Here is a 12,987-nt window from a genome sequence, read left to right on the forward strand (position 1 = left end):
ACCCTATTCCCTATATATAGTGCACTACTTTAGACCAGAGCCCTATGGCACCCTATTCCCTATTATAGTGCACTACTTTAGACCAGGGGCCATTGGGGATGCAGCATGGTCATGTCAACGCAGGTTAGCGTTTTTCGTCATGAACCTTGTTCTGTAGGCAGCAGAGTGTTCACTAGCTGACCTTGTTCTGTAGGCAGCAGAGTGTTCACTAGCTGACCTTGTTCTGTAGGCAGCAGAGTGTTCACTAGCTGACCTTGTTCTGTAGGCAGCAGAGTGTTCACTAGCTGACCTTGTTCTGTAGGCAGCAGAGTGTTCACTAGCTGACCTTGTTCTGTAGGCAGCAGAGTGTTCACTAGCTGACCTTGTTCTGTAGGCAGCAGAGTGTTCACTAGCTGACCTTGTTCTGTAGGCAGCAGAGTGTTCACTAGCTGACCTTGTTCTGTAGGCAGCAGAGTGTTCACTAGCTGACCTTGTTCTGTAGGCAGCAGAGTGTTCACTAGCTGACCTTGTTCTGTAGGCAGCAGAGTGTTCACTAGCTGACCTTGTTCTGTAGGCAGCAGAGTGTTCACTAGCTGACCTTGTTCTGTAGGCAGCAGAGTGTTCACTAGCTGACCTTGTTCTGTAGGCAGCAGAGTGTTCACTAGCTGACCTTGTTCTGTAGGCAGCAGAGTGTTCACTAGCTGACCTTGTTCTGTAGGCAGCAGAGTGTTCACTAGCTGACCTTGTTCTGTAGGCAGCAGAGTGTTCACTAGCTGACCTTGTTCTGTAGGCAGCAGAGTGTTCACTAGCTGACCTTGTTCTGTAGGCAGCAGAGTGTTCACTAGCTGACCTTGTTCTGTAGGCAGCAGAGTGTTCACTAGCTGACCTTGTTCTGTAGGCAGCAGAGTGTTCACTAGCTGACCTTGTTCTGTAGGCAGCAGAGTGTTCACTAGCTGACCTTGTTCTGTAGGCAGCAGAGTGTTCACTAGCTGACCTTGTTCTGTAGGCAGCAGAGTGTTCACTAGCTGACCTTGTTCTGTAGGCAGCAGAGTGTTCACTAGCTGGCAGAGCCACAAGGTCATACAATCTGTTTTACAAATGTCAAATATTTAATGAACTCAGTCCGGCTTTAAACGTCCTCTTGAAAGTTGTAGTAGTAGAATGTACAAGGTGACATTTCTAAATTGGGTGGTGCATCATCAGTTCCTCTTGTCATGTTAGTCATTGCATACCTTAGAGAGATATTTATAACTTGTTGCTAGTCACTCAATCATCTTTACATTTAACAGACTCTCTGATCCAGAGAGACTTACAGTAGAGAGTCATTTAACAGTCATTTAACAGACTCTCTTATCCAGAGAGACTTACAGTAGAGAGTCATTTAACAGACTCTCTTATCCAGAGAGACTTACAGTAGAGAGTCATTAACAGACTCTCTGATCCAGAGAGACTTACAGTAGAGAGTCATTTAACAGACTCTCTTATCCAGAGAGACTTACAGTAGAGAGTCATTTAACAGACTCTCTGATCCAGAGAGACTTACAGTAGAGAGTCATTTAACAGACTCTCTTATCCAGAGAGACTTACAGTAGAGAGTCATTTAACAGACTCTCTTATCCAGAGAGACTTACAGTAGAGAGTCATTAACAGACTCTCTGATCCAGAGAGACTTACAGTAGAGAGTCATTTAACAGACTCTCTTATCCAGAGAGACTTACAGTAGAGAGTCATTTAACAGACTCTCTGATCCAGAGAGACTTACAGTAGAGAGTCATTTAACAGACTCTCTTATCCAGAGAGACTTACAGTAGAGAGTCATTTAACAGACTCTCTTATCCAGAGAGACTTACAGTAGAGAGTCATACATGTTCATACTGGTCACCTGTGGGAATCGAACCCACAACCTTGGCCGTGAAAGAGCCACACGGGACTAAATATCACAAGAATACACATTAGACATGGCAAAATGTAGAGATTTGCAAGAAAATTTGCTTTAAAACTGCAAAATTGTCTTTGTACCCCCTGACAGCATTTGTATGATTGCAGGAAATAAGCTTTAATTAAACCTGCAGAATTCTCTCCACCAACCAGAGGGAACCGTTTGGGTCATGAACAGTGATTGAATAACCAGAGGGAACCGTTTGGGTCATGAACAGTGGTTGAATAACCAGAGGGAACCGTTTGGGTCATGAACAGTGATTGAATAACCAGAGGGAACCGTTTGGGTCATGAACAGTGGTTGAATAACCAGAGGGAACCGTTTGGGTCATGAACAGTGGTTGAATAACCAGAGGGAACCGTTTGGGTCATGAACAGTGGTTGAATAACCAGAGGGAACCGTTTGGGTCATGAACAGTGGTTGAATAACCAGAGGGAACCGTTTGGGTCATGAACAGTGATTGAATAACCAGAGGGAACCGTTTGGGTCATGAACAGTGATTGAATAACCAGAGGGAATCGTTTGGGTCATGAACAGTGGTTGAATAACCAGAGGGAACCGTTTGGGTCATGAACAGTGATTGAATAACCAGAGGGAACCGTTTGGGTCATGAACAGTGGTTGAATAACCAGAGGGAACCGTTTGGGTCATGAACAGTGATTGAATAACCAGAGGGAACCGTTTGGGTCATGAACAGTGGTTGAATAACCAGAGGGAACCGTTTGGGTCATGAACAGTGATTGAATAACCAGAGGGAACCGTTTGGGTCATGAACAGTGATTGTGACCATAGAAATAGATGTGCACACACAGGGGGGGTCATAGGGGTCATAGGGGGTCATAGGGGGGGCACAGTTTGTCTGTGATGTGTACGCCGGGGAACTTAAACCTTTCCACCTACTCCACTGCTGTCCCTTCGATGTGGATAAGGGGTGGTGCTCCCTCTGCTGTTTCCTGAAGTCCACGATCATCTCCTTTTTGATTTGAGTGACTTTGAGTGAAAGGTTATTTTCATGACACCACCCTCCTGACGTTCTATCCTGACGTTCTGTCCTGACGTTCTGTCCTGACGTTCTATCCTGACGTTCTGTCCTGACGTTCGGTCCTGACGTTCGGTCCTGACGTTCCGTCCTGACGTTCCGTCTTGACGTTCCGTCCTGACGTCCTGTCCTGAAGTCCTGTCCTGACGTCCTGTCCCGACGTCCTGTCCCGACGTCCTGTCCCGACGTCCTGTCCCGACGTTCTTTCCCGACGTTCTGTCCCGGCGTTCTGTCCCGACGTTCTGTCCCGACGTTCTGTCTTGACGTTCTGTCCCGACGTTCTGTCCCGACGTTCTGTCTTGACGTTCTGTCCTGACGTTCTGTCTTGACGTTCTGTCCTGACGTTCTGTCCTCACGTTCTGTCCTCACGTTCTGTCCTGACGTTCTGTCTTGACGTTCTGTCCTGACGTTCTGTCCTGACGTTCTGTCCTGACGTTCTGTCCTGACGTTCTGTCCTGACGTTCTGTCTTGACGTCCTGTCTTGACGTTCTGTCTTGACGTTCTGTCTTGACGTTCTGTCCTGACGTTCTGTCCTGAAGTCCTGTCCTGACGTCCTGTCCCGACGTTCTTTCCCGACGTTCTGTCCCGACGTCCTGTCCCGACGTCCTGTCCCGACGTTCTGTCCCGACGTTCTGTCTTGACGTTCTGTCCCGACGTTCTGTCCCGACGTTCCGTCCCGACCCGACGTTCCGTCCCGACGTTCCGTCTTTACGTTCTGTCCTGACGTTCTGTCTTGACGTTCTGTCCTGACGTTCTGTCTTGACGTTCTGTCTTGACGTTCTGTCTTGACGTCCTGTCCCGACGTCCTGTCCCGACGTTCTGTCCCGACGTCCTGTCCCGACGTCCTGTCCCGACGTTCTGTCCCGACGTTCTGTCTTGACGTTCTGTCCTGACGTTCTGTCCTGACGTTCTGTCCTGACGTTCTGTCCTGACGTTCTGTCCTCACGTTCTGTCCTGACGTTCTGTCTTGACGTTCTGTCCTGACGTTCTGTCTTGACGTTCTGTCCTGGCGTTCTGTCCTGACGTTCTGTCCTGACGTTCTGTCCTGACGTTCTGTCCTGACGTCCTGTCTTGACGTTCTGTCTTGACGTTCTGTCCTGACGTTCTGTCCTGAAGTCCTGTCCTGACGTCCTGTCCTGACGTTCTGTCCCGACGTTCTGTCCCGACGTTCTGTCCCGACGTTCTGTCCCGACGTTCTTTCCCGACGTTCTGTCCCGGCGTTCTGTCCCGACGTTCTGTCCCGACGTCCTGTCCCGACGTTCTGTCCCGACGTTCTGTCCCGACGTTCTGTCCCGACGTTCTGTCCCGACGTCCTGTCCCGACGTTCTGTCCCGACGTTCTGTCTTGACGTTCTGTCCCGACGTTCTGTCCCGACGTTCTGTCGTGACGTTCTGTCCTGACGTTCTGTCCTGACGTTCTATCCTGACGTTCTGTCCTGACGTTCTGTCCTGACGTTCTGTCCTGATGCTAGTTTAACTGATTCTATTTTGGTCAGGCTGTGTTCTATCCTGACGTTCTATTTATTTATGTATTTATTTCACCGTTATTTAACCAGGTAGGCTAGTTGAGAACAAGTTCTCATTTACAACTGAGACCTGGCCAAGATAAAGCAAAGCAGTGCGACAGAAACAACAACACAGAGTTACACATGGAATAAACAAACGTACAGTCAATAACACAATAGGAAAGAAAAAAAGTCTACATACAGTGTGTGCAAATGGCGTGAGGAGGTAAGGCAATAAATAGGCCGTAGTAGCAAAGTAATTACAATTTAACAGATTAACACTGGGGTTATAGATGAGCAGATGATGATGAGCAGATGAAGGTGTGTAAGTAGTGATACTGGTGTGCAAAAGAGCAGAAAAGTAAATTAAAACAATACGGGGATGAGGTAGGTAGATTGAGTGGACTATTTACAGATGGACTATGTACAGCTGCAGGGATCGGGTATCCCGACATTATGTCCTGATGTTAGTTTAATTGATTATATTTTGGTCAGGCTGTGTTCTATCCTGACATGGTTAATAAAACTATACTGTTGATATCGTGGATGGTCAGTCCTTGCATCCATAGCTCTGTCTATGAATTTGAGAGTGGTTACATTTCTCCAGGCCCAACCCTCAGCTGTTTACCAAAACAGGGGTGGGGAAAACGCTTTGTTATTGTTTCTACTGCTGATTCCCCCTTTAAACTGCTGTGTCAGTGGTGTGTGCTCACACTCTCCTTAACAGGTATGGCAGTTAGAAACCAGAGTCCTCACTGGTTCTAACTACCCTGCCTCTGTCTTAGTAGCTAAAACTCCTCAGTCCTCACTGGTTCTAACTACCCTGCCTCTATGTCCTAGTAGCTACAACTCCTCAGTCCTCACTGGTTCTAACTACCCTGCCTCTGTCTTAGTAGCTACAACTCCTCAGTCCTCACTGGTTCTAACTACCCTGCCTCTGTGTCTTAGTAGCTACAACTCCTCAGTCCTCACTGGTTCTAACTACCCTGCCTCTGTGTCTTAGTAGCTACAACTCCTCAGTCCTCACTGGTTCTAACTACCCTGCCTCTGTCTTAGTAGCTACAACTCCTCAGTCCTCACTGGTTCTAACTACCCTGCCTCTGTCTTAGTAGCTACAACTCCTCAGTCCTCACTGGATCTAACTACCCTGCCTCTCTGTCTTAGTAGCTACAACTCCTCAGTCCTCACTGGATCTAACTACCCTGCCTCTATGTCCTAGTAGCTACAACTCCTCAGTCCTCACTGGATCTAACTACCCTGCCTCTCTGTCTTAGTAGCTACAACTCCTCAGTCCTCACTGGTTCTAACTACCCTGCCTCTCTGTCTTAGTAGCTACAACTCCTCAGTCCTCACTGGTTCTAACTACCCTGTCTCTGTCTTAGTAGCTACAACTCCTCAGTCCTCACTGGTTCTAACTACCCTGCCTCTGTCCTAGTAGCTACAACTCCTCAGTCCTCACTGGTTCTAACTACCCTGCCTCTGTCTTAGTAGCTACAACTCCTCAGTCCTCACTGGATCTAACTACCCTGCCTCTCTGTCTTAGTAGCTACAACTCCTCAGTCCTCACTGGTTCTAACTACCCTGTCTCTGTCTTAGTAGCTACAACTCCTCAGTCCTCACTGGATCTAACTACCCTGTCTCTGTCTTAGTAGCTACAACTCCTCAGTCCTCACTGGATCTAACTACCCTGTCTCTGTCTTAGTAACTACAACTCCTCAGTCCTCACTGGTTCTAACTACCCTGCCTCTCTGTCTTAGTAGCTACAACTCCTCAGTCCTCACTGGGTCTAACTACCCTGTCTCTGTCTTAGTAGCTACAACTCCTCAGTCCTCACTGGATCTAACTACCCTGCCTCTCTGTCTTAGTAGCTACAACTCCTCAGTCCTCACTGGATCTAACTACCCTGCCTCTGTGTCGTAGTAGCTACAACTCCTCAGTCCTCACTGGTTCTAACTACCCTGCCTCTGTCTTACCGCTACAACTCCTCAGTCCTCACTGGATCTAACTACCCTGTCTCTGTCCTAGTAGCTACAACTCCTCAGTCCTCACTGGTTCTAACTACCCTGCCTCTCTGTCTTAGTAGCTACAACTCCTCAGTCCTCACTGGTTCTAACTACCCTGCCTCTCTGTCCTAGTAGCTACAACTCCTCAGTCCTCACTGGATCTAACTACCCTGCTTCTCTGTCTTATCGCTACAACTCCTCAGTCCTCACTGGATCTAACTACCCTGCCTCTATGTCCTAGTAGCTACAACTCCTCAGTCCTCACTGGTTCTAACTACCCTGTCCCTGTCTTAGTAGCTACAACTCCTCAGTCCTCACTGGATCTAACTACCCTGTCTCTGTCCTAGTAGCTACAACTCCTCAGTCCTCACTGGATCTAACTACCCTGTCTCTGTCCTAGTAGCTACAACTCCTCAGTCCTCACTGGATCTAACTACCCTGCCTCTCTGTCTTAGTAGCTACAACTCCTCAGTCCTCACTGGATCTAACTACCCTGCCTCTCTGTCTTAGTAGCTACAACTCCTCAGTCCTCACTGGATCTAACTACCCTCCTCAGGCTACAACTCCTCAGTCCTCAGGACGTCTGTGTCACTGAGATATTATACTATATCTGGATATGTGTCTTTGGTGGCTTGTCCAGGTCATCACAGACGCAGGGAAAGGAAACATTCAGTACACTGACCCGGTCTGATGGGCTGCCCTTTCCCGGCCTTTCCCGGTGCCATAACGTTAATGGGGCCCCACCGCTGTGACACCGGACCAACGTGCCAACAATCTGGTGGCAGACAGAGAGAGCCACTTCTTAAAGGCCAGGGTTTTTCCAAATGGCACCCTATTCCCTATATAGTGCACTACTTTGGATCGTAGTACACTATAGAGGGAATACATTTCTTGTCCCCTGGGTTTTATTTGTCTGCGTCGGAAGCAGTTTGTTTTGGGGGGTTAGGGGGTCTGACAGACTCTCTTTGGGGAGCCGGCACTTCTGTGATGGATGAAGTAGAGGGAGGGGTGCCTGTCCCAAACCCCCTGCACTCCTCTACTCCTGCCCTCCTCCTGCCCCCCCTCTACCCTTCTCCTGCCCCCCTTTAGCCCCTCTACCCCTCTTTCCAGGACCATACAGCCTGTACCAGACCAGACAGCCTTACCATACAGCCTGTACCAGGACCATACAGCCTGTACCAGACCATACAGCCTGTACCAGACCAGACAGCCTTACCATACAGCCTGTACCAGGACCATACAGCCTGTACCAGACCATACAGCCTGTACCAGACCAGACAGCCTTACCATACAGCCTGTACCAGGACCATACAGCCTGTACCAGACCATACAGCCTGTACCAGACCAGACAGCCTTACCATACAGCTTGTACCAGACCAGACAGCCTTACCATACAGCCTGTACCAGGACCATACAGCCTGTACCAGACCATACAGCCTGTACCAGACCAGACAGCCTTACCATACAGCTTGTACCAGACCAGACAGCCTGTACCAGACCATACAGCCTGTACCAGACCAGACAGCCTTACCATACAGCCTGTACCAGGACCATACAGCCTGTACCAGACCATACAGCTTGTACCAGACCAGACAGCCTGTACCAGACCATACAGCCTGTACCAGGACCATACAGCCTGTACCAGACCAGACAGCCTTACCAGGACCAGACAGCCTTACCATACAGCCTGTACCAGACCATACAGCCTCTACCAGACCAGACAGCCTTACCAGGACCAGACAGCCTTACCATACAGCCTGTACCAGACCATACAGCCTTACCATACAGCCTGTACCAGACCATACAGCCTTACCATACAGCCTGTACCAGACCATACACCATACAGCCTGTACCAGGACCATACAGCCTGTACCAGACCATACAGCCTCTACCAGACCATACACCCTTACCATACAGCCTGTACCAGACCATACAGCCTTACCATACAGCCTGTACCAGACCAGACAGCCTGTACCAGGACCAGACAGCCTTACCATACAGCCTGTACCAGACCAGACAGCCTTACCATACAGCCTGTACCAGGACCAGACAGCCTGTACCAGACCAGACAGCCTTACCATACAGCCTGTACCAGACCATACAGCCTTACCATACAGCCTGTACCAGACCATACAGCCTTACCATACAGCCTGTACCAGACCATACAGCCTGTACCAGACCATACAGCCTTACCATACAGCCTGTACCAGGACCATACAGCCTGTACCAGACCATACAGCCTTACCATACAGCCTGTACCAGACCATACAGCCTGTTTTCACCTACTAATAACATTCTGTCAGAAAGAGCACATGTTCAACTTCATAAAAAAACAAGTTTACACTTCCTGTCTCAAGAGGTAAAAAAATAATAATCTATTAAATGCCTAATAAAGTATCAGGGTTGACTGTATCAGGGTTGACTGTAACATGATTGACTGTATACGGGTTGACTGTAACATTATTGACTGTATCAGGGTTGACTGTAAACAGGGTTGACTGTCAACAGGGTTGACTGTCAACAGGGTTGACTGCAAACAGGGTTGACTGTAAACAGTGTTGACTGTTAACAGTGTTGACTGTTAACAGTGTTGACTGTTAACAGTGTTGACTGTAACAGGGTTGACTGTATCAGGGTTGACTGTAACATGATTGACTGTATACGGGTTGACTGTAACATTATTGACTGTATCAGGGTTGACTGTTAACAGGGTTGACTGTTAACAGGGTTGACTGTAACAGGGTTGACTGTTAAACAGGGTTGGTTGACTGTTTCAGGGTTGACTGTTTCAGGGTTGACTGTTTCAGTGTTGACTGTTCAGGGTTGACTGTTTCAGGGTTGACTGTTTCAGGGTTGACTGTTAACAGTGTTGACTGTTAACAGTGTTGACTGTTAACAGGGTTGACTGTAAACAGGGTTGACTGTAAACAGGGTTGACTGTAAATAGGGTTGACTGTATCAGGGTTGACTGTATCAGGGTTGACTGTAACAGGGTAGACTGTCTCAGGGTTGACTGTACCAATGTTGACTGTTAACAGTGTTGACTGTAACAGGGTTGACTGTAACAGGGTTGACTGTAACAGGGTTGACTGTAACAGGGTTGATCGTAACAAGGTTGTCCGTAACAGGGTTGACCGTAACAATGTTGACTGTTAACAATGTTGACTGTTAACAGGGTTGACTGTAACAGGGTTGACTGTAACGGGGTTGACTGTAACAGGGTTGACTGTAACAGGGTTGACTGTAACAGGGTTGACTGCAACAAGGTTGACTGTAAACAGTGTATACTGTTAACAGTGTTGACTGTTTCAGGGTTGACTGTAACAGGGTTGACTGTAACAGGGTTGACTGTAACAGGGTTGACTGTAACAGGGTTGACTGTAACAGGGTTGACTGCAACAAAACCTGTTACAGTCGACAGCAGGTCAACATGAGGGACAGAATAACAGGGTTGACCTGAACATGGGGGACAGAATAACAGAGTTGACCTGAACACGAGGGACAGAATAACAGGGTTGACCTGAACACGAGGGACAGAATAACAGGGTTGACCTGAACATGAGGGACAGAATAACAGGGTTGACCTGAACATGAGGGACAGAATAACAGGGTTGACCTGAACATGAGGGACAGAATAACAGAGTTGACCCGAACACGAGGGACAGAATAACAGGGTTGACCTGAACATGAGGGACAGAATAACAGAGTTGACCCGAACACGAGGGACAGAATAACAGGGTTGACCTGAACACGAGGGACAGAATACCAGGGTTGACCTGAACACGAGGGACAGAATAACAGGGTTGACCTGAACATTAGTCACCTCTCTCTCTGTTCCAGTGTTCCTGGGTCAGAGTGTACATGGTTAGTCACCTCTCTCTGTTCCAGTGTTCCTGGGTCAGAGTGTACATGGTTAGTCACCTCTCTCTGTTCCAGTGTTCCTGGGTCAGAGTGTACATGGTTAGTCACCTCTCTCTGTTCCAGTGTTCCTGGGTCAGAGTGTACATGGTTAGTCACCTCTCTCTCTCTCTCTCTGTTCCAGTGTTCCTGACGTGGGTAAACTGCTCCAGCGTCCGCTGGGCCACCAGGATCCAGGATGTGTTCACGGTGGCGAAGCTGCTGGCTCTGGGACTCATCATAATGGTGGGACTGGTGCAGATCTGTAGAGGTGGGGACACACGCACGCACGCACGCACACACACACACACACACACACGGACGGACGGACGGACGGACGGACGGACGCACGCACGCACGCATGCATGCCGGAACGCACGCACACACACATGCATGCCGGAACGCACACACATACACACACACTCACACACACACGCATGCATGCCGGAACGCACACACACACACACACACACATGCATGCCGGAACGCGCACACACACACACATGCATGCCGGAACGCACACACACACACACATGCATGCCGGAACACACACACACACACACACACACACACACACACACACACACACACAGCACACACACACACACACACACACACACACACACACACACACACACACACACACACACACACACACACACACACACACACACACACACACACACACACACACACACACACACACACACAGGCTTGTACCTCCTTCTACTCTCACTGTAACTCTGACACCTGAAAACCAATTCAAACAGCCAGTGTCCTGCTGTAGTCCTTCCCTATGGTTAATTCAGACAGCCAGTGTCCTGCTGTAGTCCTTCCCTATGGTTAATCCAGACAGCCAGTGTCCTGCTGTAGTCCTTCCCTATGGTTAATTCAGACAGCCAGTGTCCTGCTGTAGTCCTTCCCTATGGTTAATTCAGACAGCCAGTGTCCTGCTGTAGTCCTTCCCTATGGTTAATTCAGACAGCCAGTGTCCTGCTGTAGTCCTTCCCTATGGTTAATCCAGACAGCCAGTGTCCTGCTGTAGTCCTTCCCTATGGTTAATTCAGACAGCCAGTGTCCTGCTGTAGTCCTTCCCTATGGTTAATTCAGACAGCCAGTGTCCTGCTGTAGTCCTTCCCTATGGTTAATTCAGACAGCCAGTGTCCTGCTGTAGTCCTTCCCTATGGTTAATTCAGACAGCCAGTGTCCTGCTGTAGTCCTTCCCTGTGGTTAATTCAGACAGCCAGTGTCCTGCTGTAGTCCTTCCCTATGGTTAATTCAGACAGCCAGTGTCCTGCTGTAGTCCCTTCCTTATGGTTAATTCAGACAGCCAGTGTCTGACTGTAGTCCTTCACGTCACACACACAGAGGTTGGAGACACACGTCACACACACAGAGGTTGGGGACACACGTCACACACACAGAGGTTGGGGACACATGTCACACACACAGAGGTTGGGGACACATGTCACACACACAGAGAGGTTGGGGACACATGTCACACACACAGAGGTTGGAGACACACGTCACACACACAGAGGTTGGAGACACACGGACGTATACAGAGGTTGGAGACACATGTAATTTTACCCCTCTGATAAACTAGAGTTAAACATTCTTAAAGCCTTCACTTTTAACCCCAAAAGGAATCTCAGTGTCACGAATAGAGTCCCTTTTGTTCTCACTTGCCAGCCGTCCCTGTAATTGTCTCTGAATCACAAGATAAATGTGAGTTTCAACTGCTTCTGTAGCAGCTCCTCACCATACTGATTACAGTCATTAACTTCAGGGTCACATGACAGGAGTGAGGAAATGAATAGCCTCTGCTTCCACCTGGTGGACGTGTCTGGACACGACCGCAGATGGAACAACGAGCCAGATATTCTCTGCTTCCACCTGGTGGACGTGTCTGGACATGACCGCAGATGGAATAACGAGCCAGATATCCTCTGCTTCCACCTGGTGGACGTGTCTGGACACGACCACAGATGGAATAACGAGCCAGATATTCTCTGCTTCCACCTGGTGGACGTGTCTGGACATGACCGCAGATGGAATAACGAGCCAGATATCCTCTGCTTCCACCTGGTGGACGTGTCTGGACATGACCGCAGATAGAATAACGAGCCAGATTTTCTCTGCTTCCACCTGGTGAACGTGTCTGGACACTACCACAGATGGAATAACGAGCCAGATATCCTCTGCTTCCACCTGGTGGACGTGTCTGGACATGACCGCAGATGGAAGAACGAGCCAGATAGCCTCTGCTTCCACCTGGTGGACGTGTCTGGACATGACCGCAGATGGAATAACAAGCCAGATATTTCACCGGATGTATAAATGTGAAGCGTTTGGTTGGCGTTTCCTCTCACTACCAAATATGGTGATGAGAGGAAGCCCAGTGGCTGGCAGTGGGAGAAGATGGCGATAGATGGATTTTGTCCAACATTCTGCACATTTTCTCATTGATGAAACATTTGATCTCAAAACAGTTTTTTGTTTCCAAAACTCTAGTCTGTTACGAACAGAGTGGACTAAGTTTTGTAGACTTTACTTTTTGTCAAAGTTTTTTAAAAATTGCGTTCTTCAGAAAGAGTGCAAAGGGCGAATTGAGTTATTTCACACG

The 12,987-nt window shown here is 48.6% G+C and overlaps 1 protein-coding gene across 1 annotated transcript in view; it reads left to right on the plus strand.

The window, feature by feature from the left end:
• The window catches only part of slc7a10a (solute carrier family 7 member 10a), an 80,287-nt gene that overhangs the window by 32,302 nt on the left and 34,998 nt on the right, over positions 1 to 12,987 (plus strand). The window contains exon 4 of the mRNA XM_071400393.1: positions 10,507 to 10,632. Within this exon, the coding sequence (XP_071256494.1) occupies positions 10,507 to 10,632 (126 nt within the window). The remainder of the gene's footprint in view (positions 1 to 10,506; positions 10,633 to 12,987) is intronic.

This window comes from Salvelinus alpinus, chromosome 5 (assembly GCF_045679555.1).
Source record: "Salvelinus alpinus chromosome 5, SLU_Salpinus.1, whole genome shotgun sequence".
NCBI lineage: Eukaryota > Metazoa > Chordata > Actinopteri > Salmoniformes > Salmonidae > Salvelinus > Salvelinus alpinus.